General features: G+C 64.2%; 2 protein-coding genes across 2 annotated transcripts in view; one reads left to right on the forward strand and one right to left on the reverse strand.

Annotated features, from left to right (window-relative positions):
- The window catches only part of ADAMTSL2 (ADAMTS like 2), a 32,723-nt gene extending 28,431 nt beyond the window's left edge, over positions 1–4,292 (reverse strand). The window contains exons 1-6 of the mRNA XM_036260394.1: positions 4,062–4,292; positions 3,414–3,556; positions 2,570–2,645; positions 1,431–1,533; positions 812–957; positions 558–681 (exon numbers count right to left, since the gene is read on the reverse strand). Coding sequence (XP_036116287.1) covers positions 558–681; positions 812–957; positions 1,431–1,533; positions 2,570–2,645; positions 3,414–3,556; positions 4,062–4,151 — 682 coding nt within the window. The 5' untranslated portion in view covers positions 4,152–4,292. The remainder of the gene's footprint in view (positions 1–557; positions 682–811; positions 958–1,430; positions 1,534–2,569; positions 2,646–3,413; positions 3,557–4,061) is intronic.
- A 9,541-nt stretch (positions 4,293–13,833) lies between these two features.
- On the forward strand, positions 13,834–22,178 carry MYMK (myomaker, myoblast fusion factor). The gene is made up of 5 exons (XM_036260420.1): positions 13,834–14,007; positions 17,904–18,018; positions 19,025–19,173; positions 21,473–21,589; positions 22,011–22,178. The coding sequence occupies exons 1-5, from the start codon at positions 13,873–13,875 to the stop codon at positions 22,158–22,160; spliced, it is 666 nt and encodes a 221-aa protein (XP_036116313.1). The 5' UTR covers positions 13,834–13,872; the 3' UTR covers positions 22,161–22,178.
- The last annotated feature ends 3,576 nt before the right edge of the window (positions 22,179–25,754 follow it).

A 25,754-nucleotide genomic window follows, 5' to 3' on the forward strand; every position in this document is an offset into this window, starting at 1 on the left:
CGCCCCCTCCCACAGCGAGGCCTCCGAAGACAGCAGCCTCTGCCCACCACACTCACAATACCAATACGTCGACCCCTCGAGAACACAGACTCTACAGAACAAGGCACCCCAGGATCTGCGTGCCCAAACTCAGATCTATCAGTGGTGAGGGTCTGACTGGTGCCTCAGTTTCCCCTGTAAGCATGGCATTCATATCTCCCTGCATTGATGCCAAAGTCAGACGTGGCCCCCGTGCCAAGTGTGACTGCGGCGCCCATCCCGTAGGTGCTCAAGGAAGAGCTGCCCGCCCTGGCCGGTTTGGCTCAGCGGCTGGAGCGTTGGCCTGTGGACCAGAGAGTCCCGGGTTCGGTTCCCGCTGGGGGCACGTACCAAAAAAACAAAAACAAAGAAAGAGCGGCTCGCTACTCCCAGCCAGTGGACCTTCCAAGGCACCGGGCCGCCCCCTGGGCCCGGGGGCATCACGTGGCCTGCGGGGGCAGAAACCTGTGCGGCGACCCTCGGCAGGTCGGAGACGGGACCCCTCGGGGTCCTGGATGTGGGAGCGGCGACGCTCTTACCGAGGTTGGCGTTCCCCTTGCGGTAGTTGCCCGTCACGTGGGTGCAGCTGCTCCCGTCGCCCTGGCAGACGCCACACTTGTCCAGTGTGTGGGTGGAGAAGAGCACCCCGTCACAGCCGATGGGCTGCAGGAAGAGAGGTGGAGGGCTGCTGGGAGTCGCCAGGGCCCGGGCCCACGGCCGCCGCTGACGCGGGCAGACAGGTGGGCGCCGGCGCAACGAGAGCAGCGGTACGTGTGCTACAATGTTTAACAACCTCACATTTTCCAGACACGCAAACCCCTCGCAGGTCGGTGAGCTTGCAGGACGTGCCGTCGCGGGCGGGGACCATGAGCTGCCGCTGGCCGTCCACCGTGGTGCAGTGCAGGTCGCACGGCTTGCTGGAGATGTGGACGTAGTCGTCTGGGGGAGACAGGGGGCCTCAGGATGGATGGGGGCCGGACTCGGGGACTCCCCTCTTCCCGCCTGGGAGACAGTGCTCCCCCACTGCACGGATGAGGAAACCGAGGTCTGGAGAGTGGAAGGGGCCTGCTGAGGGTCTCGGGGGCAGAAATGAACCAAGACGCAGGTGGTCTGGTCAGCCAGGCTCTGTACGCTCCAGCCTCTGCCTCCCTGTGGGCGAGGACAGCTCCCCTCTGCAGGAGGGGCCCTGGACACCCGTGAGCACGAGTGGGCAGCTCATTTACCTGCCGCCTGGACCACGCAGGACCTGTGACAAGACCCCTCCCTCCGGGCCAGTGTGCCCACCTGCCCACCCGCTGGCCGAGGACATTCCCTCCCGCTGTCCCCAGGAGCTGACCCAGCGGGTGTGGGTCTGTCCGGGGTTGGGAAGGGCGCCCACACCCCGCCCGCCGGGTGGCCCAGGGCCGCGGTACCGGGGTACAGGGGCTTCCACTGGTGCGTCCGCCCGTTGTACACGTGGGAGTTGAAGGAGATGCACTGCTCCTCGCGGAAGCTCCTCCCGTCGGGGGGACACTCCTGGGAAGTGAGGACACGGGAAGGAGGCTCCGGGAGGAACTGGCCCACAAAGGCATTTTTGTCCGGCTGAGCAGGAAGCGGAGCACGGCCTCCCGTCCTCCGGGGGAGCGAGGCCGAGCGGAAGGGCAGCCAGCGGCCCCCAAACGCCCACGTGTGCTGGCCCACAGGGCCCCAGGGGGTCCCCTCTTCTTCCTGCCACCCCAGCTGCGCCCTGGCCTAGGCTGTGCTGTGCCGCTTCCCCGCTCGCCCTGTGTCCTCCTGCGTGTCCCCGGCTCCTGGAGCCAGGTCCCTGGGTGACCGGCGGGAGGTGGGCTTGAGGAGGAGCCCGGGGGAAGGAGAGGCCTGGGTGGGGCAGCCGGTCACGCTGGGGAAGGGCTGGAGCTTGGGTGGGTCTCCCCTGGAGCTCACAGGGTCCAAGAGGACAGCGGGCCGGTGATGCCAACCCAGAGGCAATGGCCACTTGGCTCCCTTCGGCCCCTAATTCCCTACGTGTGTGCACACACAGACACACACAGACACACGGACACGGGGACTCCCTCGGAGACCCCAAAAGCTCTGCCTCTCTGCCCCATGCCCTGCAGTTCAGGTCCACACTGGCTTTGGCCCCACTGAGGGCTGCCTGAAGGCCAAGCCAAAGTTGGCACCTCCTGGCCGGCCCCAGGACCTTAGTGCCTGCACACAGAAGCCGGAGGGGGTCTCCTGAGCACAGAGTCCACTGCACAGGGGGCTGCTGGGGGCTTCAGTGTTTCACAGGTGAGGACAAGTCACCTGGTGACTGTCAGTCTCCCAGTGAAGTCCTGGTGCAGGACTTGGCAGCAAAGGGGGGCTTCAGCCAGAGGCCCCAACCCTGGAGCAGTCAGTCCGCCCGTCCCTGCTCCTGCCGGAGCACACGGTGGGCTCCCCGGATCTGAGCCCACGGCCCCTCGCCACACCTGTCTTCAATAGGATGTCAGCGGCCTGCCCAGGACAGTGTCCAAGACCACCTGCCTGGGGGCAGGAAGGACAGGGTCAGGGTCCCAGCCAGGCCGAGCCTCACCTGCACCCGGCACAGCTGATAGCGCTTGGACGTGCCCGTGCAGGTCCTGTTCCCGGCGCTCGCGACAGACGTCCTCCTGCAGGGAACACATGGGCTCCGAGCTAGTGCTGGGAGCAGCCAGCCGCAAGCCCCACCCTGCTCTTGCTCCCCAAGTTCCCCCATTCCTCTGACCCAGGGTCCTTCCTCCCCACTCAGCCCCACCAGGGCCCTTCCCATCGCACAGGGGTTCAAGCAGTTTGAGGGTGTTTCCCAGCCCCTTCCCAGCAGAGGCGCGGTATCCGATTCACCTCCACCCGCCATGGCATAAGGCGGGGTCTCAGCGCCAGAATTAATAATGACAACAACGACGTCCGCCATGTCCCACCCTGTGCTGAAGCGCACACACGTGTTCTCGTGTACTCAGAGGGGCCAGGTGGGCTCCAGCGTGAGCTCACCCCACAGATGAGGCAGCTGATGCTCAGAGAGGTTAAGTGACTTGCCCAAGGTCACACAGGTAGGTGGTGGCAGAGGCAAGGTCTGAACCCAGGTCTGTCTGAAAACAGAGACTGCACCGTGTTTTCCCCCGTTTATTCAACCCAAGTGTACAGATGAGAGGGCCCCGATGGAGCCTCAGAAATGTTCTGCTCCCTCAGGAAAGGACAGGGTGAACCCCAGGACGCCGCTGGCCAGGACCCTCAGGAGCCGGGTCCCTGACAGAGGCCAGTGAAAACTGAGCCACCCCTGGCCTGTGCTGCTTTGAACTAAAAACACCCTTCCCAGCCTGAGACCCCCTATGGCCCGCTGCCCCGACGGACGACCGGGCTGCCCCCTCAGGCCAGCCCTGGGGTCCCGCTCCAGCACCCACCTCTGCTGGAGGCAGTGCCGCTCCCGGGAGGTCACCCCGGCCCCACAGCTGCGGGAACACGCCGTCCACTTGGTCCACTCCCCCCACCAGTAGGCAGTGGCGTCTGCGCCCCCCTCCAGGCTGTTGGACGCCGGGCCGTTGTCCTGGGTGAGAGCCCCACAGATGCTTAGAAGGCTGCATTCCAGGGGGGACAGGCCTGCCACCCCTGGGCCCTGGACAGGACCCCACGGGGCAGCCTGGGCTCGGATTTCTGGGACGGCCCTGGAGGGGATTCCCAGGGAGCCGCGGCCCCGGGTCCTGCCCATCTTGAGAGCTGGAGCACCTGGGAGCTCAGCGGGTCCTGAGGACTTACCGCCCACCCTGACTTCCTCCCCCCAGCAGCCCAGGGCCCAGCCTTCCCACCGATGAGCCTCGCCCCAGGACTCCACGCGGAGGCCCCTCCCTGCCGAGAGGCAGGGGCTCCAGAGAAGCCAGAGGCCCCCTCTCAGGGGTCGGTCCGACTACGTGTAACTCGTGTTCCTGGCAGCTGAGGGGGGCTCTGGGAAGTCATTCTGGGACCCCTGGACATGTGCCCCACAGCCTGGACACCGGCCACACAGCCCCTGTGACATCAGCACATCTGGGTGAGGGACCGCGCTGCCTACTCACCGTGGCCCTGATGGACGCCACACCTCCAACCACAAGTGCCACAGCCAGCAGGGACCAGGTCCAGCGTGAAGGCCACCGTCTGCAGTCCATCCTAGGAAACAAGGCCACTGTCACTGCCAGGCCAGGTCCGGTTCCTCTGTCAGCGACCAGGGTCCACTTGGGGAGAAGCCCTCAGGACCCACCCAGTGCCAGGGCCACGGGGTTATCTGGGATCTGTTGGTAGTGGCTGCCCAGTGGCCCTGGTGGGAGGGCTCGGTGATTGATTAGCAATGCCTGCCACAGGCTTGAGGCACAGTGATGGTGGGGTGCATGCTAAGCCCACAGCACCCCGATCTGAGGGCACATGGGGGCTTGTGCCGTGCTTTGCCTAGGAACACCTGAGCGCCCTGGGGAACACTGTGGAGGAAAGCAGGGACAGCTGAGGGGGTTCGGGCCCAGGCTGTACCCACTGGTGAAGGGCCTGGGACCAGCCTGGCCCATCGCCTTGGCCCAAACCCGGCCCAGCAAGAGCACCTGGGGATTTGTACCTGCTCAGGGCCTGCTGGCCATGTGGGAGTCACCTTCTGACGGTGGGTCCAGGGATGTCCCTGTCTGGCCACAGCTGCCCCCTGTCCCTGAGGGTCTGGGCCAAGGGCCCCCGGGGCCCTCAGGCTGGGCAGAGCCCCAAGGTTTGTGCCCCTGGCATGGAGTGTGAACGGCCCAGAGCCTCAGGGCTGTCTGCTTCTACAGCAGTCAGGACCCCGGCCCAAAACACAGCATGACCCCTATTGGAGGGGCCCCCTATTGGAGGGGCCCCTAGCCCTCTGCCCCTTGGAGGGAGGAACGGGAAGGCCTTTAGTAGCCTCTGTCCAGGGTTTGTTTCAGGACCTGTCACTTGCCAGCCAGTTGGAGAAGAGGCTTCAGAAACCACCAAGCCCATCTCCCTGTAGCCTGGAACCCAGAGAGGGAAGCCGACTGTCCCAAAGCCACACAGCAAAGTGGCAGACCAGCCCCCGGGGCCCAGAGCAAACGCTGGGACTCATCCCTACACAGGCCAGGTCCAGGGCAAGAAGGTGTAGAAGCCCCCCATCCCCGGTCCCGCAGTCAGCTCCTCTGAATCTGCCCCTCCCTCCCCCAAAGCCTCACTCCCTTGCAGCTCAAGCACCTGTAGGTCTCCAGGACCTACACCCACAACAGCCTTGCACCCCAAGAATGTCCTGTCCTGGACAAGACAGCAATGCACACTGGAGGTTGGAGATGGAGACCCCACCTCACCAACTGCCTGCCTGCCCCTCCCCCACAGACCTCCCTCTGCAGCCCCCCACCCCCAGCCTCAGGCAAGCGGAGCCCCCTCCGAGGTCCCATTGGCGAGTCGGTGCTGCAGCTCCTGCCTTCAGGCTGAAGACAGGTGCCGAGCCGGCCTCACACTTGGTTTTCATTAAGGCTCCAGACACCGCTGGCTACAGGCCAGGCCCGGCTCACGCGGGATCCAGCCCTCCCTGGGGTCCAAACACAGCCACTGGCCAGCGGGAGAGGTTTGCAGCGCACAGGAGAGCTTCAGGTATCAGAGGCTGGAGGCCGAGGGGCCACCCTCCCTGTGCTCGGAGGGTCTGGACCCCTCCCCATGGGCCCTCCTCCTGTTACATAACCTCCGAGGGGGCTGGGGGATGCTCAGGGACTCGGGGCTGTGCAATGCACCCAGGCAGAGCTGCGGCGAAGCAGGCTGGGTGGAGGTGACCTACCTGTCCTGGGTCAGCAGGTTGTCCTCCTGGAGAAAGGGGCTGAGTGGCTGTGGGCAGGCGGCGCCAGGTGTGTGTGCAGGGGGCTCCTGGGCGTGCAGAGAGCTGTGGGCTCTGCCTCTCCCCTTCCTCCTCCTCCCCGCCCTCCTCCACTTCAAAGAGCACCCACGAGAGGGGGTTCCCAGGGAGGCGCGCAGCCCAGTGGCGGCTCTGCGGCGCGGCGGCCTTTATAGCTGTCAGGCAGACAGGGAGGAACTCACACTTCCCACCAGGCTGCTCCCCCGCCCGCGCCGGCCGGCCTGGCGCACACTTTAACCCGCTCCGCGCCTCTGGAGCCCGGCCAGGCCGGCCCAGCTGCCTGCTGCCTGCTGCTCAGCCCAGGAGCCGGGAGCAGGGAGGCTGTCTTCCCAGGTCCAGAGCTCCGGGTGGCGTGTCCGGGTCCAGGAGCGGCCGCTCGCCTGGGGTCACAGCAGAAGCCTGGTCTCAGCCTGGCTTTCTCTGCCCCCAGGAGGGCCTGGTCTCTGGCACTGCTGAGATGGAGTCTGGGGTGTATAAGGCATGTGGTCTGATCGCTCCATTTCACAGATGAGAAGACTGAGGTCCAAAGGGGAGCCCACACTCCGAGGTCACTCTGCCAGGCTCTGAAAGGTTCTCCTGAGAGGCAGGGGTCTAAGCGGTGGAGGGGTGAGGGAGACCCAGGAGGGCTCCGTCGAGGGCTCCGGGGAAGGGACAGAAATGGCCAGGGCCAGTGAGGGGAGGCGCAGGGAGCTCCGTGCAGATGTCCCACAGCAGCCTGGCGGGGCACAGTGGCCTGGCTGGGCCCCAGCCGGCTGGGCAGCCCCGGGCAGGCAGGCGCAGGGCTCCAGGCCTGTGTTCCCGCTGAGTCAGAGCCCAGGGCCCAGACAGCGTGATGAGCGCTCTCCAGCCCCAGGAGCCAGGCAGACCCCAGACTTCGAGAGACTGCCCCCAAGGTAGGGCCAGGACCGCCCCCTTGCACACTGAGCTCCCCAGAGCCCACCGCCCTAGAACAGAGGCCTCCAAATGAGATGGGGGAAGCGGGCAGAACTTGGTCTGGTCTTCTGGGCCATTTCATCCCTCGCCTGCCTCGGGACCGCGGATGACACAGACCCACAGTGGCACCTGGAAACCCCTCCCTCTCTCCTCCCTGCCAGAGGGACTGTGCTGATCTCCCTCGGTGGCCTCCTTAGCAGCAGAGGATTGTCCCCCCTGGGAAAGTTCTACTCGGTGTCTGGCCGCCAACAGGAATGATGGGAGGAGAGCACCCTGCCCTGCACTGAGTTCTTCCTGTGCCAGGAGCTGTGGGGTCAGCACCTTTGTCATCCCCATTTTACAGGCAGAGGAAGTGAGACTCCGAGTGATGCCCAAGGTCACACGCCTGGCAAGGGCACACCAGGGAACCCCGTTCTCTTGCGATCACCTCCTCTCGGTCTGCAGGGCTGTCACTTCCATCGCCCTCACCCCTGTAATCCTGGAGGAGGAAGGTCTTCCTTGTCTTGTTTTCCCTGGGGTCCCTGGGATGTTCCGTGGGACCAGGACTTGAGCCGGGGCCACACTGCCCCCTGGGGTCGGCGTGCTGCAGCACAGACCCGATGGGACTCCCTCTCTCTCTCCTCACTCTTTCCCCTCGAAAACACAGTACAGATCTCTCACTCCGGAAGCCTCTGCCCCTCTCCTTCCCCTCCAGCCTCGCCCATAAGCACCTTCGTCCTGAGCTCTCCATCCCGCCAACATCAGGGTGACTAACGGCTTCCCGTGGGAGGGACCCTGCAGCCACCGCCGACCAGACATCTGGAAGACAGGCCTCCACACCCCACCCCTGCTTTGTGACCTCCTGCAGGTGTGTGGCCCTGGGCCTGCCCTGCTTCCACCCCACCCCCTCTGCCTCCAGGAGCTGGCTGGGCCCTGAAACCCTAGGAACTGGGGCCTTGGAGACTAAGGCACGGGCAGGAAGAACCTCCGAAGGCCGCGGGTGCCCGGCGTGCAGCTGCCGTCCGCCCTGGGGGGAGGTCGGGGCAGCCCTCCTGGCCCGGCAGGCCTCAGGCGCCCTGGGACCTGCCGCACGGGGCCCAGCCTGGCTTACGAGGCAGGGGCCCAACGTGCCCGAGGAGCTTGGCCCGCGGCACAAGTGACAGGACTCACGTCCCGGACGCGACGTCTGCGGCCGGTGGAGCAGGGGCTGCAGCAGGTCTGAGCCTCGCGGGCACGGCCCTGCCTCCACCTCCCCGCCGGGTCTCAGGGCGCCGGCTCAGCCGCTCTTCCCAGGGGCCCAGAGGAGACGGCGCCCACAGCAACTGAAAACACCCGATCGGCTGGGCGGGACGTGGAGGAGAGAACGCGTCGCCCTACTTTCTGAGCAAGGACCCCGCATTTTGCACTGAGCCCCACAGGTCAGCCAGTGGCCCTCCAAGTCGCTGCCTCCTGGCCCCATCCCTCCTGTAATGCAAATGGTGCCCGGGCTCCCTGGGGAGTCACTGAAATACATTCTATCAAGCCCCCCATTTTAACTCCTGCTCCCCCTCTGTGGAGCCCTTCTTTTGCAGCCCCATTTGCACTTGCTTGGCACCCCCAGATGATCTTCCAAGGCCACCTCCTCCAGGAAGTCCTCAGGTGCCCCAGCACTTTGCTTGGCTTCTCATACTGGGCCGGAGTCGCCCCCCCAGTCCGCCCCAGAGTGGGGTCTGCTCCTGGTTCGCACTGTGTCCTCGCGTCTCGGGCGGGGCCTGGGTAGCACACAGTAAGGGCGGATGCGTCGGAGGGGGTGGGGGGCTCCTGGTGCAGGCCTCCTCCACCTTTTGGGGGGAGAGCAAGCTGTGTCCTCTACTCTCCCCAGGCAGAGCTCCCTGCTTGCCTCGAGGTGGCCCCACCCCTGCCCACACTGTCACCCATGAGCCCTGGGTGGGGAAGGGGTGCTGGGGACACCTGTGTCACAGGAGACTGTCTTACCACAGAGCCTTCCAGGTGTCTGAGGAGGAGCTGGGACAGGAAAACGGGCACGTGTCTGCGGGAAGCGGGGGAGGGGGTGAGAACTCCAGGCTGGGGACAGAAGCAGGCTCGGGAGAAGGGACGGGGCGGGGGAGGGGCACAGCGGGCCGTGTGTGGCTGGCCCTGTTCTGCACAGCCAGGTGTCCAGAGCGGAGCTGAAGGACCTCACACATGGGCTAGAGCATCACAGCCCACCTCTGCCATCACCCCGACGTCCTGCGTGTCCCCTCCGCTGCAGCCCGGAGCCCAGGGCAGCAGAGTTCTCGCGTTCTCGCACCCAACAGGGACTAGGCCACCAAGACCCCATCTGGCCAGGCCTGGAAGAGGGCCCGCCCCAGTGGGCAGCCCCGGCAACCGATCTCTCCCCACAAGCTCCCTGCCCAGCCTGGGCCCAGGGGTTGGACCTCCGGGGTCAGCCACGGGAGACGGGACCACGGAATGAACTCCTCAGTCTCCTCCTCTCCTGCTGTCTTGCCAGGAGCTCTGGGGCTGCTGCTAGGCCAAGTCTTGAAGTTCAAGTGTGGGGACTCAGAGGGGTGAGGCCTTTCCTGCTCTCAGAATCCACAAGAAAGAGGCTCCTTTGTCCCCAAATCTAGAGCGAGGAGGGGCGGTGAGAAGCCCGGCGTGGCTGGAAGTGAGCTCGCTGCTGGGACTGCGGGGACAGGCCGCCCCCGGGAGCGGGACGGCGGGGCTGGCCGAGCTGTCTGCACGGCGTCCCTATTCCCTCGCCTGCTCGGCGGTCCGGCCGAGCCTGGCTGCTCGGGGCCCAGCTCCCGCGGGGACAGCAAGGACTTTGGTGTCTTTCCAGTGGACCTGAAGAATCCAGCAGGACGGCCTCCTGCCCATGAGGGCTCTCCAACTCTATGCCACCGGGCCAGTCACCACGCACAGGCTGGGTCCCCAGGAGCTCTGCCCCCTCTCTGCCCCACCCCTCTACACCGCGAGGAGGGGGTTCAGTGAACGACAGCGCCCTACAACCGGGCTGGGGAAGCAGGTGGCGGCTTGGCTGTTCAGGGCGGGCAAACCTGCGTTCTGGTCCCAGCCTGTCCCGAGCTCCTGGTTCCCACGAGCAGCCGTGGATGGTGAGGCCGCCTTTCGAAGGACAAGACCCCCCACCCCCCACCCCCCACCGTGAGTTTGTGCTTTGGTGGTTTTCTGAAGACACTCACCCGGGACTCCCGGGGCCCGGCCGACCCTGTGAGGCAGATGAGCTCAGGGGTTCACAGGGCGAAGGGGCGCCAGGCCCCAGAGCGAGGAGAGGGCGCCTCCACCTGGCTCGCCTGGCAGGTGTGCAGGGGCTGGGCGCGGCTTGCGCTGACTTTCGGCCTGTGGTTGACGACAACACGATTGCGGTCACAGCCCAGGTGCAGACACACAGATAAGGGTGACATGTGGGCTGGGACCCCAAGGAAGGAGGTGGGGCAGCAGAGCCCAGACCGCCCCCCACCAGGTGCCGAGGGGCCTCAGAGGACCCCTATGCGAAGAGACACGAGGGCCACTGTGCGCTGGGGTGGCCAGAGCTGCGGGTCGGGCGCTCAGACTTGGAGGACGCAGACACAGAGGCTGGCCCAGCAACCCCAGGCCGGGCAGGGCAGACAGACAGCTGTCCGGGAGCCGGGAGCCGGGTGGCATTCCGGGCATTTCAGCGCCTCTATAAACTGCCCGCTCCGGCCCGAGAGGGTGAGAGAAGGGGGCGCGGGCGGGCGGGTCCCCCTGCCTGCTCCCCACACTGTGGCTGCCAGATAAGGGCCACCCCATCCCACCCAGGACTGGCCCGGGCTGGGTCCCGGTGGGACGGATGCCATCTGGTGGGCAGAGCTGGGACGCCGCAGGGCGTGGGGCTCGGGGAGAGCCGGAGCCACCGCGTCTGAGACTGGTCAGCACGCGAGCTGTGCTGGGAGCGTGTGCCCCAGGCCAGCTTCGCACCTCGCTGGGCCTGCCTCCTCCTCTGTGCCATGGGGAGAGCAGAGGCATCTCCCAGCCCCTGGCTGCTGACAGGGCCCGATGGGACAAAGTAGGAAGAGGGCTTGGCACGGAGCCCGGCACACGGCCAGCGCTGAATAAATGTCTGCGTGTAAGTGGTTTTCAAGACGTAGGCGGTGCGCCGGGCTTGGGCGAAGGGAGAGGCGCGCCCGCTGGGGGTCGGGAGAGGCCGAGGGCCACAGTCTGAGCAGGGAGGCAAGCTCAGCAGGGGGTCCTGGCCCAGGAGGGTGGCAGCCTGTGGGGTCTGCATAGGCCAAAGCAGCGCAGGTGAGGGTGGGGGTGGGGACGGCTGCAGGCAGCTGGCAGGCGGGGCCACCGGAGGCCAGAGGACGGGGATGGCAGCGCACTCTCCGCCGGCTCCCAGCCTGCCCAGGTTGAGTGGGCTCCCAGCCCAGCCGGTCCCGGCCCCCCACCCTGTGCCTCCAGAGGCAGCAACACCCCAAAGCAGCCAGCCTGTCTCTTCAACTCTAGCTCCCCCGCTCCCAGCTCCCCAGGCCAATCGCCTCCCCTGCTCCAGGGAGAACCGAGGGTCATTTCAGTCCTGTTCGGAGCTGGACGCCTTCCCCCGGCCAGCTGGTCTGTCTCCAGGCGGCGAGGTCTCGGACGAGAGCCACAGGCCGGCCCCCCACTCCTCTGCACTCGGGCTCCCCACCTCAGCCGGCAGCTCTCAGACCAGCCTTTCTGCAGGGGCTCCTGGGGCCACCCCAGGCCCAGCCACCTGTCTCCCCACTTGGTCCCTCCTCAGCCCCTTCTTCCTTAATCACCCAAACACATGTGCAAGCTCTCTGGCCTTCCTCCACCGCCTCCCCCTCTCCTTGTCCCTCCCCCGGCAGCCCTGGCCCTGGAGCCTACAGCTGCAACACACACACTCACACACACTCTCACTCACACACACTCTCACACTCACACACACTCTCACTCACACACACTCTCACACTCACACACACACACTCACACACACTCACACACTCTCACACTCACACACATACACACTCACACACTCACACTTACACGTTCACACTCACACACATACACACTCACGCACACTCATGCATAAAACCAACTGTGGAATACGGTCCTGCTTCTGAGCAGGGTGTGCGCTCCGGAGAGCTCTCTGCTCGCACCTGACATCCAATCACATTCCCTCCCCACACGTTTTCTGCTCCTACTGGAAGCTGGGGCCGGGCAGGCGCGGAGGGGCGGAGAGGGGGCAGGATGAGCAGGGTGTCCCTGACAGCCAAAAGGGGTCGCCTGCCTCACCCAGAGCCACACACACGGAGGGTCTGGTTTCCCCATTTGGAAAGGGAACAGAGCTCCTAACTGTCAGACCGAACTACGTAGCCTCCCTCCCCGCCCCGGACTTCCATTCATCCTTTCAACCAAGTCATTCATTCGGCAGCTTTGGTGAACACCTACTACGTGCCGGGCTCAGGCACGGAGGGTGAGGGCAGTGAGCTGGCCAGCGAGCCCCGTGGGATCACGACCTGAGTGACCCCTCAGCCACAGCTCCACAGGGTGGGGTGCTGGGGTGGGAGTGGGGCGGCCGGCCCGCCTAGGGGGCGGGGAGCCTTCCCGCAGAGGGGAGGCGGGGACAGGGACTGGATCTGAGAGCAGGGTGTGCAGTGGGGGGGGAGCCAAGCATGGCGCAGCTGGCCCAGTGGTCTCCTTGGAAGCTCGGACCTCCCCCGAGGGCTGTGGGTGCCGTGGAAGGAGCTTCAGAATGACATGAGCCGATGGACCAAGCGGGATCTTTCATTGCTAACAGCAGGAATGGGCTCCAGCCAACTGAAGACACAAATAAGATTTCTGGAAAGGTGTGCGGAGCTCCCCGAGGAAGGAGGGGGCGCAGCCGGGCCTCGGGAGCCTCCCTCCGAGGCGCTGGGATGTACCAGCACCACCTGGTCTCGCTCCGTCTGCCCCACACTCCAGACGCTGGCCCTCAGGGGAACAGACCTGGGGCCCGTCCACACGGCGGCTGCGACTGCCCAGCCACCGACGGATGAGCCCCTTGACATAGTGTGGGCAGATCTCAGGCGTTCCCAGTGAGAGAACAAGACAGAAGGCCAACCTCAGAGAACGCGCACCGCACAGCTCCATCCGCAGGAAGTTCCCGAGCAGGCAGCCTCTGCTCTGCTTGCGGCCCCTCGGCACAGGGTCCGAGGAACCCTGGGGTGATGGGGGTGCTGTGGTCGTCCACACTGCCTTCAAGCTGTAGGCTTAAAACCTGTGCCTTTTGTCACATGTGACAGCATTATGCACCATATCATGATACAAAATGAAACAGGAGTAAACTCTGTTCTTTTGCCGGCAACAAAAATAAATGAATCAGGCGATCAATTAACCAGGCCGTCCGTGCAGGGAGAGAGTCAGCCTGGGTGGTTCACACACTCCCATCCTCCCGTGGCCAGAGGATAAGGGGCACCCTACCTGACAGTTCCCCCAAGACTTCTTGCAAGCAGGGAAGGTGGTTTCCAGAAGGCTCGCCAAGGAATGCTGAGAAGGCAAGCATCCAGCCTCAGAGATATCCTGGTCTGTTTACTTCTGGGGTGAAACAATGTAACCAAGCAGACAAGAATGTCAGCCTCACTGGTCTAATCGCCAAGGAAACCCAAGTAGGAAAAGAACAGGCGAGTAGAACTGTGTGCGGGCTGGTAACACACGCAACGTATCTACAAGGTCCGTCCCGTGCTCAGAACCGGCTCCCCCTTGGGTTCCCTCACCTCTGGCTGCCCTGGACAGGTGACTGGAGCCTGAGCCCACGGATTCTCCCGTTCTGAGCTCCTGGCGCCCTGGGGGCTGGAAGCCAGAGGTTGTACTCATGGGGACTTTCTCCTCCGAGGTCGGTGCCTCCAGAAAGTACAGTATGGTCTCCTTGAATCAACAGCTCTGGCCTCTCAAAAAATAAAAATAAAAAAACCTCAGAGACAAGTGCTGATCACGTGGGGCCTCAGCTGTTGGACCCTCTCCATGTGCTGCTCAGCAAATGCACTGAGATCCCTGCCTCCCCCGGGCATTTAAACCCAGCTGCCCGCTGCCCCTGGCTCTCCTGCCCCGACCCGCAGCCGGCACCCACCCCTCCTCCCGGCCAGAGCCTTCCTCCCCGGCCCATGGGGACGCTCGTGGCCAAGTTGCTCCTGCCCACCCTCAGTAGCTTGGCCTTCCTCCCCACCATCAGCATCGCTGCCAAGAGGAGGTTCCACATGGAGGCCATGGTCTACCTCTTCACCATGTTCTTCGTGGCGGTGAGTCTGGGCCTGGGGGGGACCCGCACGGGCCCTCTCTCCCAGGCGGAGGAGGGGGCTGTCTTCCCACCCCTTCCCTGCATTTCCTGGGGACGAAAAGTGATTTGGAGGTGAAAGAAAACCCCGGAGTCCAGGAGAGAGGGTCAGAGGAGCCACTCCGCCACCCTGGGCCTCAGTTTCCCCGTTGGCGCCAGAGAACCTCCCTGGGATCGGTGTGAGTGGGACCAGTCCCACACGGTGCCGGGTTCCGTCTGTCGAGGACAAGCCCCTTTCTTGCCACTGGCCAACTACACAAGGCCACCGTGGGCCAGCCCCCCCCCAGCTGTAAGAACGGGGCGGCGGAGGGGAGAGGGAGCCAGGCCAGGAGGGGTTAGCGGGCTTCGGGAATGCGCTGGGCAGGGGGAGTCGGTTCCAGACTTCGGGAGCTGGCCGCAGTTCAGGGGGGCCTTGCTCATGGTTGCTCCGCTCCTTCCTGGGCTTACGTGCCTCTCTGGGTCTTTCTCCTTCTGTCTGGATGTCTGGAAGAGTTAGTGCCCCCTCCCTCCCTCCCTCCCTCTCCCTCTCTGCCCCCCGCTCCCGCCCCGGCTCCCTGTGGGTCTCTTCCCCTCTACGTTTCTCTTCCTGGTTTTCTCTGTGTCTAATGTTCTCTCCGCGACCATCTTTCTTTCTTTTTCTTCGTCCGTGTCTGGTTGTCTCCTAGTTTCTGAAAGTGCATCCCCATAGAATTTGCTCTTTCTAAAGCTCTTGGTGTCTCCTCCTCCAGCTGTGTTCCTGTGACCTTCCCCGTGTCTGTCTGACTCCATCCCTCTAGTTTTTGTCTGTCCGTCTGCCTAAGCAACGTTGTATGATCAATCAGCTGTGTAGCTACCTGCCTGAGCAGTCACCCACCTATTCATCTGTGCTCCGGCTATGTTTAGTGCTCCCTCTCTCTGCTCCCCTCTGAGTCCCCCCCCCCCATGCTGGGCTCCCAAAGCAGCTGCACTCTCTCTTCTTTGATCATCTTCCGTCAGATCTGTCCTTCATTCCAGCCTGGCTCCCCGTGAGAAGCGGGTGCTGGGAGGCGAGGGCTCCCGGCTCCTGTCGTGGGCTGCGGACATGAGGAACCGCAGGCTCCTGCCCTGGGCCAGCCCGGCCCCCGGCGCAGGGCCTCTGTGGGCGCACGTCAGGGTGTGGGGCAGCCCCGGGTGGTGGCGTCTGTGAGCACACGCATGTGTGTGCAAACTCGTGTGCGTGGGTCGTGCCTGCACCCCGGCTGACCTGCAGTGAGCGAAGCTGCGATTTCAGGGGCCAGTGCGTCCCACAGGCGGCGGTGACCCGGCCAGGCTGGATCCTTTGATGGAATCAGAGTCCCTGGCGCTGGGGTCTCCCCCTCTGGGTGGGAGAGAGACCTCGGCTACAACGTGCTGGCCCCGAGCCAGTGTCCAGGGTGGGGGTGTGCTGGGTGCCATGCACACGCTATCCTGTTTGATCTTCTCAGCACCTTGGGAGCCTGGGATTGTGACGGGCTTATCTGACAGATAAGGAAACTGAGTCCCGGAGAGGCTGAGTCCTGTGCGTCCCAGTAAGCACCAGCCGCACCCCGGCTTAGTCTGGGCGTTTCGCTGATGCCATTCCGGTTGCTCTTCTCGGGACCCCGGCAGGGGTGAGGGCCAGGAAGGAGGTCGGAGGTGTGAAACGGACGTGCAGAGTGGACACGGGACTCCTCGGGGAGGGCGAGGGTCTCCGGGCAAGGAGAGGAGCGGGGGCTGGGGGCCCAGGCCCATGCGAGACCCAGCCCAGGAACCCACAGGCACGGTCGGGCCACCCCCGTCCCCGCCCAGGCTGAGCCGGCCCCACAGCTGCCTCCCCACCACCCCGGAGGCCCACCCTGCCCCGCCCTGCCCCACCCGGAGTGGCAGGGGCAGCTGCCTCCTGTGACGAATGTCCCCAGGCCTCAAAGCCACACTGCCCCTTCTCCAGGAGCCCTCAGGGCGTCCTCACAGGCCCGCCTCCCACACGCCCCTCCTGTGACTGTCTGAGCAGGACCTCCCACGACAGTTGCTGTCTCCATGCTGACACCGCGCTATGTGCTCTGTGACATGAAGTCCCCTGGCCCACCCCAGGGAGCAGGTGTTCTTGTCCCCAAGTGGCAGAAGGGCCCTGAGCAGTCAGCCGCTGGCCTGAGCTCACACAGTACGGCCCTGTCGGGTTGGCCTCCAGAGGCTGTGTTCGCCCACCGCGCCCTCGCTGGGTCAGGACTGCCTGTGCCCAGAGACGGAGGGAGGCCTCACCTGCCCCTGTCCCACGGAGATGAACCAAGCAAGGCCTGGGGGGTGGCCCTCCTGGACCAGGCCTCCCTAGACCACCCCAAATCCTGCCTCCATGACTCTGCCTTCACATGGCGACAGTCACTGTACCCCAACTGCTGGGGCCTGGGGTCACGGCCAGGATGAGACAGAGGACGTTCCTGCTTTTGATGAGGGCAGGGCACAGTCACTGCCCAGAATATCATAGTGAGTAAGTCTGCAATCATACATGGTCATCTGCGCTAGGCAGGAGAGACACGGGGTACAGAGAGAGCAGACATGAGGCTGGGGTGGGGCTAAGGGAGATGTTGTTCTAGAAGGAACACGGGGGCAGGAGACTATCCATGTCACTCACAGGGCCTGGCTCTGCTTACAGAGCCATGGGGAGCGGTGTCCTTCTCCCTCCTCTATCCCACAGGGTCTGAGCACCTTGATCAGACCACACCTGAAGCTTCTCTCCCAGCTACATAGTCATGTCCACTGCTTGCTTGCTCTCCTCTAGCCTCCTCTTTGTCATCATCACTTCAAAAGGTGAGGCACCCAGAGCTCAACACCAAGTGGGTCTGATCGGAACAGAGAGAATGGGAGACCGTCTCTCTCCCTGTCGTTCAGGCCACTATGACTCTAGTAATGCCCCTGGCTGCACCTACTGTTGCAACCAGTAAGAGCTCGAAATTGACCCCGGCTTGCTCGGCTCACCAGGTGCCCCCGGGGCTCCTGCTCCCCCCGAACCAGCCTGGCGCCTCCGGAGGGGCTGCGCTCCTGGCCACCTCCTCCCTCCTGCCGAGCTGGGCTCATCAAGAGTCCACTGTGCTGCTTCCCAGCTTGTTTATGCCATGGAACTTGTCAAAATAGTTATGTCATGTAATTAAATATTACTTAAAATGATGAAATGTGTGCACGAAGGACAGTTGTTTCCTGTTAGGAACAAGTGCACGGCTCTGAGACACTCCTCAGGCATTTTGTTCTGAGCGCTGCTGCTAAATGAGATATTGGGCGAGCAACTCTGAGTCCCAGGGACGGACGGGCGACCCGGGCACCGCGTCCGGCACGTGCACGGCCTTCGCGGCCTCCCCGCACGTTAGAGGAACCGGGTCTGGAAGCTGCAGGCGCTGGTTCTCAAATCGGGTTCCCCGCCCTGGGAAAGACACAGGTCTCCGACCCCAACTCAGACCTGCTAAGTCAGGGACTCTCGGGGACGCTCAGCAACCTGAGTCTCCATGGCCCCCAGGGGTTCTGATGCCCGCTCGGATCTGAGAAATTCCACAGTGGGGTATCCCAGTAATTAGAGGGGTAAATTGTGGGGGGAAGGCTCTGAAGAGCAGATTGGCGTTGGCCTCACATCCGTAGGTTGGTGAGAAGAAGCCCAGGACCGGCTCTCCGTGGGCCTGGGGACTTCTTGTGGCTTCGTCAGAGTGACACCCAGCCCCCAGCCACAGCTTCTGAGGGCAGCGGTCAGCAGTGACCCATTTTACAGATGGGGCCATTAAGCGACTTTGCCCAAGGTGTCACAGCCAGGGAGTGGCCTGGCTCGCATGGCTCAGGGACCAGCCCTGGGCCTGGGGCCCCGCGCCGCCGTCTTGCCGCTGACCACCGGTGGTCTTCCCGCAGCTGTATCACGCCTGCACCGGGCCGGGCCTGTCGGTCCTCTGCTTCATGCGGCTCGACATCCTGGAGTACTTCAGCGTGTACGGGACAGCGCTCAGCATGTGGGTCTCGCTGATGGGTGAGTGGCCGACCCACGTAGCCCAGAGGGCAGACAGGGCTCTGCACCCGCCGCCCAGCCACCCACAGACTGCCCCCCCCCACTCCAAAACCACCTCCCTCCCCCGGGGCTCAGAGCTGAGCTTAATCTATGAAAAAGAAGGTTCAGTCCTCGCCCCAGGCAGTGTGGCTCAGCGATTAGAGCGTCAGCCTGTGGACCAATGAGTCACTGGGTCAATTCCAGTCAAGGGCATGTACCTCGGTTACGGTTTGTCCCCGGCCCTGGTCCAGGTTGTACTGGAGGTAGCCAGTCGATGTGTCCCTCTCACATGATGTTTCTTTCTCTCTCCCTCCCTCCCTCCTGCTCTATCTGAAGATAAATAGAAAAATATCCTCGGGTGAGGATTAAAAAATAAAAAGAAGAATGTGTTGTCCTCAAAGGCCTGGATTCCCATTTTCCACACCCTTTTGAAATCACACGTTCGAGAAGGCTGCTATGACAACTTCAGTAGCAGAGGGAGGAGGCAGAAAGCTCCCCGCCAGGTCCTTCCCCGGGACCCCTGTCCCAGCTCCGGGTTCAGCCTCGGGGCCTTTCCTTCACATACATGCTTGTCAGCTCGCTTTGCGTGGAGATGGGCTCATTCAAAAGCATATTGTTCTGCAACTCTCTTACTTCCCACTGTCTCACGACAATGTCTAGACAGGTCCCCATTCCGCGGGGCTTCCCAGGTCTCTGTCTGTGTGTCTTCCTTCCGGTGGTCCCATGGAATGACGTCACTTGGACCCTCACATGTCAATCTGTCCATTGAAGCTGCTTCCCCCTAGCACAGCCCAAGCCGCTCCGTCCATGGGGAGGAGCTGAAATTCACACCTGTGTGACCAGGCTGGGCCCTGGGTCTCCCTGGCTGATGGGATACCAGCCACACCTGGGTCTCTGAGGGCGGCCTCAGGGTGAGCCGGGGCCGGGAGGGGCCGGGAGGGGCCAGGAGGCCATTGGCTTCTCCCAATCTCTCTCCCCGGCCCGCTAGCACTGGCCGACTTCGACGAACCCAAGAGGTCAACCTTTGTGATGTTTGGCGTCCTGACCATTGCTGTCCGGATCTACCACGACCGCTGGGGCTACGGAGTGTACTCGGGCCCCATTGGCACCGCCGTGCTCATCATCGCGGCAAAGTGGGTGCGTATGTGTGACCCTCAACACACGAGCCCTCCCCTGACTGCTCCCCCTCCCCTCCCCCTCGCGGGCAGGCGGGCTGGATGTGCTTCAGCTGAGACAGAAATTACCCTCGGCGCCCCAGCCATGCACAGCCGGTTCGTGTCATGTCTGTAACTCACTAGCTCTGGACCGAAGCCAAGCTACTGAACCTCTCTGCCTCAGTTTCCATATCTGTAAAGTGGGCATTACGATAACAGCCCAGTAGCCACCTCATAGGGTTGGTTCAAAGATAATGCGCCTTCATTACTGACAGAACGGGCTTCTAATGTGCTCAGCAAATTGGGGCTGTGTATTATCATTCTTGAAGAGAATGGCGGTTTGGAGATGCGATCTCAATTGAAGACGGCCTGGGTTAATCTGGGAAGACTTCCTGGAGGAGGTGGGCCTTCAGCTTGGTTCTAAGGAGAAGGGAGGATGTGGTGTGAGGTTGACAGGAAGGTGGAACTGCTCGTGAGTCTTGAGGCAGCCTGAGCAGGAGTTTCCAGTGGCCTTCTGGGCACCCAGGGGGCTGACACCCACGAGACCCTTTACACATGGTCCCCAGGTCTCCTTGTACCCTCTGTCATCCCAAGGCCCTCCTGGCTACAAGGACCAGAACTCACTCACATTACCCAAGCTGGAGAGGGACACTGCAGCAGGGGGAGCAGGGAAGGAGCTGAGCCCTGCAGGGAGCAGAGCCCAGGCCTGCAGTGCAGGAGGGCAGCACTCAGGGAAGAGGGCTCGGGCTGGCCGGGTGCCGACGGTGCCCAAGCCTGTCTACAGACCCGGGAGGGTGGCTGCAGCGCTGGGCGAGCTTTCCGAACATGCCCGCTCTTCACGCCCAGGAGCAAACGGTTTAATTTGCCATTTGGCTGATGAAGAATAAAGCACAAGAAGTCACAGCAGGACGGCCCAAGCCTGGCCTTGACTTTCCCAGCAAGAGAAGCGGAGGAGGGTCTTCCCCACTCCGGCTTGGGGGAGCAAACCCAGGAGGCCCCTCGAAGTTGCGAGTGGAGAGGAAGTGTGCTGGGACTGACTTGTCTGGAAGGACCACGTTCAGGAACGTGCTGGAAGGACAAGACACAGAGCCCCGGGCTCGGACCGCGCGCGCCCCCGCGGGAACCCGGGTAAAGGCTCCTGGTTCTGGCCTGGGGCTGCTGCTCCCACGGATCTGGCCCAGGTCTGAGCCTGGGTCCCCACAAAGCACAGGGACTTCCACGGCCCCAGGAACGGAGGGCGGCCCGGCTCCCTGCCTCTGGGGCTCAGCTTGTGTTTTCTAGTCCATTTAACGTGGAGTTTATTTTGGATTTTCAAGGGCGGCTGTTTCCAGGAAGGAGGGTGGATTTTTCTCCTGATGCTCGTCCCTCGAGCCGGGTTTGGGGACAGCAGCTCACAGGAAGAGGAAGTGGCGGGACGGGTGTGACAGGGCCGTGGCAGGGCCAGGCCGGGCCGTGACCTCAGGCAGGTGCAGGACCCAGGGTCACAGGGGCCGCCCACACGCTCCCTACACTGCTGCGAGTCCCAGTTCCTCGCGGGCTACGCGGGGTCCAGAAAACTGGAAGCCGGACTCCGTTTCATCACTCGTTTGGTGGCGAAAGCTGCCCTGACCCGGCGCGGGGTCACGCGTGGGCTTTCCGCGTGCCATGCCGGGCTCTGCGCTCTGGGGGCGCTGCCCTGGCTCCCGGATTCCCGCCGTGGGTGCAGACATGGCTCACGTCCACCCAGACGTCTGCGCTCTGAAACACCTCGGCCCCGAGGGGCGAGCTTTCGGGGTGCCGACCCACCCATTTCATCGTTCTGGAGATGTGAACCCCTCCTCTTCAGCGTTAAGTACTTGAGCCTCCTTCTGAGCAGGGGACCGCGAGTCGTTGACTATGGCAGCAGGAACGCTGACACAGACCCCCACGGGCACCGCCGAGGCCACACAGGCGGGTGGGCAGGCCCCGCTCCACACCCCGCGCTGGCCGTGAACACACGCAGTGCCCGGGCCCCTCGGGGCTCCCCTCTGGCTGGGGCCGGGAGCTGTGCAGGGGGCCTTGTTGCACCCCAAACAAGCAGGCAGGGGTGGGGAGGCAGGGGTTCCCAGCCCTGTCGCCCGGCGGTGGGCTCCTGTGGGTCCTGAGGCTACCGAGTGGGCGCACGTCAGCATGTCTCCGAGTCCCGTCTCCTGCCCGAGGACGGGGAGTGGGTGCCCGGGGGCCAGTCCTCCCTCGGGCTCAGGCGGCCGCTGCTGGGCGGACACTCTGACCTAAGAGCTTCCCCGTTGCCACTGTCTTCCCAGCTGCAGCAGATGAAGGAGAAGAAGGGTCTGTACCCCGACAAGAGCGTCTACACCCAGCAGATAGGCCCCGGCCTCTGCTTCGGGGCCCTGGCCCTCATGCTGCGCTTCTTCTTCGAGGTACCCGGGTGGCGGGGCGGGAGAGTGGCCAGTCCACCAGAGCCCACTTCCAGGGCACGCCCTCCATGCCTGGCATCCAGAGGAGGTGCCCAGCCGGGATGGGGCCAGGGGCTGGGGAGACGGATGGGGGAGGGGAAGGGAGGCAGGGAGAGAGGGGAGCCTCAGCCTCATTGTCAAAGGCCAGCGAAGGCAGGGCTTTCGGTACTCGGGGGTTTGGTGTAGGAAAGACCACGGTAGGCTGCACAGTGAGGGGAGCACGTGAGGGCCCTCAGCCAGACTCCCGAGGACAAGAGGGGTCAGGGAGGAGCCTGGGTCAGGGGCACAGTAGAGGCACCCGGCACGTGGGGGAGGGGCCTGGAGAGGAGATGAACCTGGGGCTCAGGGCTGAGGCCGCAGACTGACCCCCGCCCGTCCACCGCAGGATTGGGATTACACCTATGTCCACAGCTTCTACCACTGTGCCCTGGCCATGTCCTTCATCCTGCTGCTGCCCAAGGTCAACAAGAAGGCTGGCAGCTCAGGGCCCCCTGCCAAGCTGGACTGCTCCACCCTGTGCTGCGCCTGTATCTGACCGCACCCAGCCCCGCCCGCCCCGCCTCGCGCCTGCGCGTCCGCCTGCCCTTCCCCAGCCCCGTGTCCAGGAGAGACTCCGACCTCGTGTTCTGAGGGGTCCCAGGGGCTTGGGGAGCACCTCCAGGCCAGGTGCTCCCTGAGAACCCACGGCCTAAGTTTCTCTGGGCGCTAAGCACCGTCCTGGGAAGACAGAGGTTTCTCCCTCCTCCCAGGCCCCGGCAGGACTGACCGCGTGTGCAGGACTGGGAGTCAGCGCCTGTCCCTCTACCCCGCTCCCCCTTCACCCCAAAGCCCCAGCCTGTCCCAGCCACAGAGGGGCCCTGCCCCCGCCAGCTGTTTGCTCTGGGGGACTGGCACCACCACCCCGGCCTGTGCCCCCAGGCTCTGAGCGTGCCCGGTGGGGAGCCGGCTCTGCCGCCCAGGCCTGCTGCCCTGTGGCCATCCCTCCAGCTGGGTCCCTCAATCAAGTAAATGTTTTCATGACAATGACCAATAGGAAGCGCCGCGATGTATTGACCGTCCTGGGAGCCCAGGTGAGTGTCCATCTCCGTCCTCCGGGCACTCGCCCGGGCTCCTCGGCCTGGGAAGGTGGGTCTGGGTGCGGGGACCTTGAGCAGAGGCTGGTGACAGTCCCACAAGCTGGGCTAAGGGGAGTCGGCCTGCTCCTGTCCTGAGCCTGTGTGCACTGGGCCCCGGGGGCGGCGGGAGCCAGCCTCCCAGACATCACCTCACAAGTCCGAGCCTCCCCGCAGGGCCAGCCCACCCCGACTTCCCGAGCGATCCGGGCACATCTGTCAGGCAGGAAGTTACCTACACCTGCTGGGGCCTGTTTGTGTTTCCAGACCATGCGGTCACCCTCGTCCATCCCACCATGGGGGACGGCCGGTCATTTGCCCAGAAGTCACCTCTAGCACACCACAGGGGCCGGGAGAGAGCTGGCTTCAGCCTCTGGGGCTGGGCCCAGCGTGGCCCCCTTGGCTGGGCCCCCATCGGTCGGCCTCCCTGACCGCCCAGAGGTCCCGCGTCTCAGGCCCTGGACACCCACAGCCTGGCCCTGGCTCAGCACCTTTCCGTCCCCACAGCCTGTTCACGACAGGGCAGCCCACTCAGCCCTTCACTGGCGCTCGGGGTCCTCACCAAGCCCCTTTTCCGATGAGGAAGCTGAGGCTCGGCAGCTTCAGGGCCGTCCACCCAGGCCTGTCCCCATCACAGGGCTGAAGGCACGGGACACAGCAGGGGGCCCTCCCCCCAGCTCCACACCCTGTGGAGGAGGGGAGAAGCAGGTGCTGCCCCATTGGCTGCAGGTCTGATGGGGGGGTGCACACACATGTACACACCCATGCACACGCCATGAAGAGACGGTGCACCACAAAGTCTTCCCTCTGGCCAGGGGACACTCACAAGTCACAGCACTGGGCTGTAAGGAAAGGGGGGACTCTGGGGCCGTGGCGGGGGGGGACGACAAGGGGACATTGCCCTGGAAACAGGAACCTTCAAAGTGGCCGGCCTCTGCCTGTCACCTCTCCCATCCCCTCCACCCCATCACCGCCCTCCCTGCCCCGTGCCCCTTCACCCACCACTGCCTGCCCCGGCCTCGTGCCCTCCCTCCCCGCCCCGCCCCCGCCCCCGCCCCCGTGAGCATGCCCAGCTCCCACCTCTGTGGCAGCACATGGAAAATTGGAAGCAGCGGGATGCTCCCAAGCAGGGAGGAGGCGCGGGGCCCGCCAGGAGCGCAAGGGCTGCAGCAACAGGCTGCTCACTGTGGCCGCGCTGATTTATGAGGCTGTCTGGGAGCCCAGCCAAGTCTGTAAGTCATGGACAATTAGGAGGCGCGCTCCAGGCCTGCCGCACCCCTCCCGCAGGGCTGGGCCCCACAGAGACCCCGCGGAGGGCCCACTCTGCAGATGAGGACACTGAGGGTCGGCACGTCGGCAGCTGGCCCCCGTCCCTTGGACACGGGCCACTGAGTTGGTGGCCATGTTCACGGTCCTGCCGGTCATCCCAAAGGCATGTCCCTCTGGCTCCAAGGACCACTTTGACATCGTGGGGGCTCTCCCCAAGGGCCGGGAGGGGAGTGCCTGGGAGGGGGACCAGAGAAGGAGAAGGCCACCCAGAATGGCCACCCCGATATCTCAACACTAACAAAGAAGTAAGCGTCACTGGCTCCAGACTGAAACACCTCTGAGTCCCAGTGTCATTCGGCCCTGGGGTCTTCGTGTCCCTGGAATCCGAGATGCATGGCACCTGGTTTTAAAGGGCCCCCAAAGCCGTCCTGACCCACGGCAGGCTTCAGACGGACCCTCCTCCCACCCAGCCCTGGCGGGCCTGGGGACCCAGGAGCCCGGAGACTTCCGCGAGCGAGTGCCTGACACGCAGCCCTCGGCGTCCCGAGTCCCCGAGCAGCCCCGAGCCGAGCGCTGGCTTCGATGATGGAGGTGGGGAGGTGCTCGGGCGTCCGCACGGCGCGCTCCCACGCGTGGCTCCGCAGCATCAGAAGCGTGGAGGGTGCCGGAGGAGCGGAGTCTTCACCCGAGTGTCGCTTTCACTCCTGGATTGAAACCGCCGCGTGCGCAGGGCGCAGGGAGAGTATAGGAGTCCAGCCCTGTTGATCAACAAGAGAGAATGATTCCGCCCGAGTCGGCCTCCTGTTTGGGGTGCTCCTGCATGAGACACAGTCCAGGGGATCCCTGCGCACCTGGGATGGAACGGCACTGGCGCCCTGTGTTCTGTCGGGCACCCCAGCTGCGGGGACCAACAGATCGGGCCCCTGGGTTAAACCATGTGACCCAGGCAGAGGGGCTGCAGGACCTAGTTCTGGGTGTGGCCTCACTGCCAGGACACGGGAAGGTGTGGGGGGCAGGACGGTGCCCTCACCCTGTGCATCCAGTCTGGACCAGGGGAGTGGGGGCACACAGGCCCTGCACCGCGTCCCCAGGCCTGGGCCCGGCTTCCGGACGCTGCAGAGCAAGGAGCAGAGGCCCCGATGCCCTGGACTGTCCCCATGCCCAGCACACACACCCTCCCGCACACAGGCTGGGTTCCCGGCGGGGGGAGGGCGCCGCACACCTCCGGCAGCCCAAACGGAGAAGTATTATAAACATCTACAACAACTAGACAAAACAGTCTATTGTAGCGGCCCCTCCGCCTCCCCCCACCCCGCCGGGGTGAGGTTGGCATGGCAGGGGGAGCCCTGGGCCCCCGCCAGGACGTCCTCCGTTTGCGCAGCGGAGGGGTTTTCGTCTGAGGGCAGTCTGCATGCTGCGGCCTTTGTCTGTCTGCTACTGAAATTTCCTGTCTCTGTTATTCTCTTCTCCAGTAAGACCATCTGAAACCCAAAACTTTTATTGCCCCTTTTAAAAAGGCTTTACGGCTCCCCATCCACCTCATAGGCCGCGCGGGGCGGAGCCGCCGTGGCAGTCAGGGGCGTGCTCAGCCGCAGGGCCTTGGCGGAGGAGCCCCAGGAAAGCGGGGCCAGGTATGTGGGCAAGACGGTTCTGCAGAGTCGGCAGGAAGCCGGGATGTAAGCCTGGCGAGCTGGTTAGCTGATTAGCTGGTTAGCAGTGCTCCCGAGCAGTGTGGCCAGCGGCGACAG

This window comes from Molossus molossus, unplaced genomic scaffold (genome assembly GCF_014108415.1).
Source record: "Molossus molossus isolate mMolMol1 unplaced genomic scaffold, mMolMol1.p scaffold_m16_p_14, whole genome shotgun sequence".
Classification (NCBI taxonomy): Eukaryota; Metazoa; Chordata; class Mammalia; order Chiroptera; family Molossidae; genus Molossus; species Molossus molossus.

Bases quoted from the DNA above. Each gene is read 5' to 3' on its own strand.
- MYMK (XM_036260420.1), top strand. From the start codon at position 13,873: ATGGGGACGCTCGTGGCCAAGTTGCTCCTGCCCACCCTCAGTAGCTTG. The intron at 19,174-21,472 runs GTGCGTATGTGT...CTGTCTTCCCAG, and splicing joins TCATCATCGCGGCAAAGTGG to CTGCAGCAGATGAAGGAGAA. The intron at 21,590-22,010 runs GTACCCGGGTGG...CGTCCACCGCAG, and splicing joins TGCTGCGCTTCTTCTTCGAG to GATTGGGATTACACCTATGT.